The following is a 1,976-nucleotide window of genomic DNA, read 5'->3' as shown; positions in this document are numbered from 1 at the left end:
AAAATGAGCTGATGCCAGGGGCTTAAGTGGAGAGCAAATGTTTTGAGAATGATGAGGACAATGAATGTACACATGTGCTTTACACAATTGATGTATGTATGGATTGTGATGAGAGTTGTATGAGCCCCTAATAAAATGATTTTGTTTTAAAAAAGAAGAAAAAAAGATGAAAATCAATAAAATTACAGAAATGGGAAAAAAGAAAAGAAAATTTTATGGTTGAGGCCCCATACCTGAGGAGAACTGTATTAAAGGGCCGTGGCATTAGGAAGGCGGAGAACCACAGCTCTCACAGTAACTTCCCTCTTGTGCCCACAGATAATCTGATCAAAGCCATCTTGTCCGTCACCAAAGAGTACCGCCTGACCCCTGCCCTGGACAGGTGAGCCACTCTCTGGCCAGCCTCAAGCCTCTTATCTGCCCGGTGCGTGCCGAGATGTTCAGGCCCAGGGACGTCTCCTGGACATGGGCGGATTCACCAGCCCACCTACATGTGCACAGACGGTGCACACGGCTGGAGCGGGTGAGGCAGGCAAGGTGGACCAGTCCATTGAGCCTGCGCACCTGGGGCTCAGAGCCCTTGACAAGGACATCGATGCTTAGTTAGACTTCAGACGTAAGAACACTGGAGCTAGGATCAGCCCGGCACTGGGACTGGGTGGGGCGGCTGAAGGGAGCAGGGCTCAAGTCAGCTCTGAAGCTAACAGACCCTGGACAGGGGAGGTCCCACAATCCCTGTTAGGAGCCGTGAAATGAGTGAGACTTCTTGTGTGGCTGCTGGGCGCCTGGGGACTTTCAAGTGACAAACAAGTAGCCTTGGGCTCCATCCTGTACTCCCTGCTTGTCTGGCACAGCCCTTGGCTCAGCTTCTTTCCTGCCTCTCCAGAGAGCTGCCCTAGCTCACTAACCTTTGGGGAGTCTTGACGCCAGAAGGCCGTCTCCCCAGAAACCACTGCCTCGCCATCTCCAGGACTCATGCCCGAACCCTTGTTTTCCTCGGGGTAGACCAGCAACTAGAGGGGTTGCTGGAGCGGGCCACCAGCCTGAGTCTGGTTCAGGCGCCCTCTCAGGAGTGCTGCCGGAAGTCCATTCCTCTGCCCCAGTCTAACAGAGGACATGGGGTCAAGGGCCTGAGGGCCAGGGCGAAGAGGGGCCTGCTGCACAGCTCCCCACAGCGGCCCTCTGCCTCTTCCCTCAGCCTCAGCTGCCGCCGCTGCATCATCGTGGGCAACGGAGGTGTGCTTGCCAACAAGTCTCTAGGCCCTCGGATTGACGACTATGACATCGTGGTCAGGTAAGCTCCCCTAGCAGTGCCCTGGGCACCAGAGCCATTGAGCACTGTCCGTCTTCTGTCCATCTGGCTAGTTGGGCTGAAGGGCTTTGGGGTGGAGAACTACCTGCCCCCACTGGCCTGTGCTGTTGTTCATTGTGTGCACCTGGGCACCGCCTGGGGCCAGGACACCCACCGCCTCTAACACCAATGCCCAAATCCAAGCCCACGGCCATCGAGTCCCGTCCAGCCCCACTGCAGCCCAGGCCTATACAAATGGCAGCCCGAGAACTCCTTGGCGCGCCCCCCACCCTCCCACACACACATGGACGGCTCTCACCAGACCTGCTCTCTGTAGACTGAACTCCGCCCCCGTGAAAGGCTTTGAGAAGGACGTGGGCAGCAAAACCACCCTGCGCATCACCTACCCCGAGGGCGCCATGCAGCGGCCCGAGCAATACGAGCGGGACTCTCTCTTTGTCCTCGCCGGCTTCAAGTGGCAGGACTTCAAGTGGCTAAAGTACATCGTCTACAAGGAGAGAGTGGTGAGCTCCCCACGTGCACCCGCTTCTGCCCCTTTCTCCGGCCTGCCCCAGCTTCCAAGTCAGCCCTTTGCCCAGCACCCGGCAGAGCGAGTAGGAGCTCTCTAAAGAAGCATGAAGGACCCAACGCCAAAGGCATCCAATGAAATCCCAGGCAGGACAGA

General features: G+C 56.8%; 1 protein-coding gene across 4 annotated transcripts in view; it reads left to right on the top strand.

Annotated features, from left to right (window-relative positions):
- ST3GAL3 (ST3 beta-galactoside alpha-2,3-sialyltransferase 3) overlaps positions 1-1,976 on the top strand; it is a 266,714-nt gene that overhangs the window by 241,103 nt on the left and 23,635 nt on the right. For all 4 annotated transcript variants that reach the window (XM_004699493.4, XM_045291846.1, XM_045291844.1 and 1 more), the window contains 3 exons: positions 319-382; positions 1,199-1,294; positions 1,629-1,815. In XM_004699493.4, coding sequence (XP_004699550.1) covers positions 319-382; positions 1,199-1,294; positions 1,629-1,815 — 347 coding nt within the window. The remainder of the gene's footprint in view (positions 1-318; positions 383-1,198; positions 1,295-1,628; positions 1,816-1,976) is intronic.

Source organism: Echinops telfairi, unplaced genomic scaffold, assembly GCF_000313985.2.
Source record: "Echinops telfairi isolate 266 unplaced genomic scaffold, ASM31398v2 ScPeMD7_443;HRSCAF=831, whole genome shotgun sequence".
Taxonomy (NCBI): Eukaryota; Metazoa; Chordata; class Mammalia; order Afrosoricida; family Tenrecidae; genus Echinops; species Echinops telfairi.
This window is presented reverse-complemented; position numbering and strand designations above follow the sequence as displayed.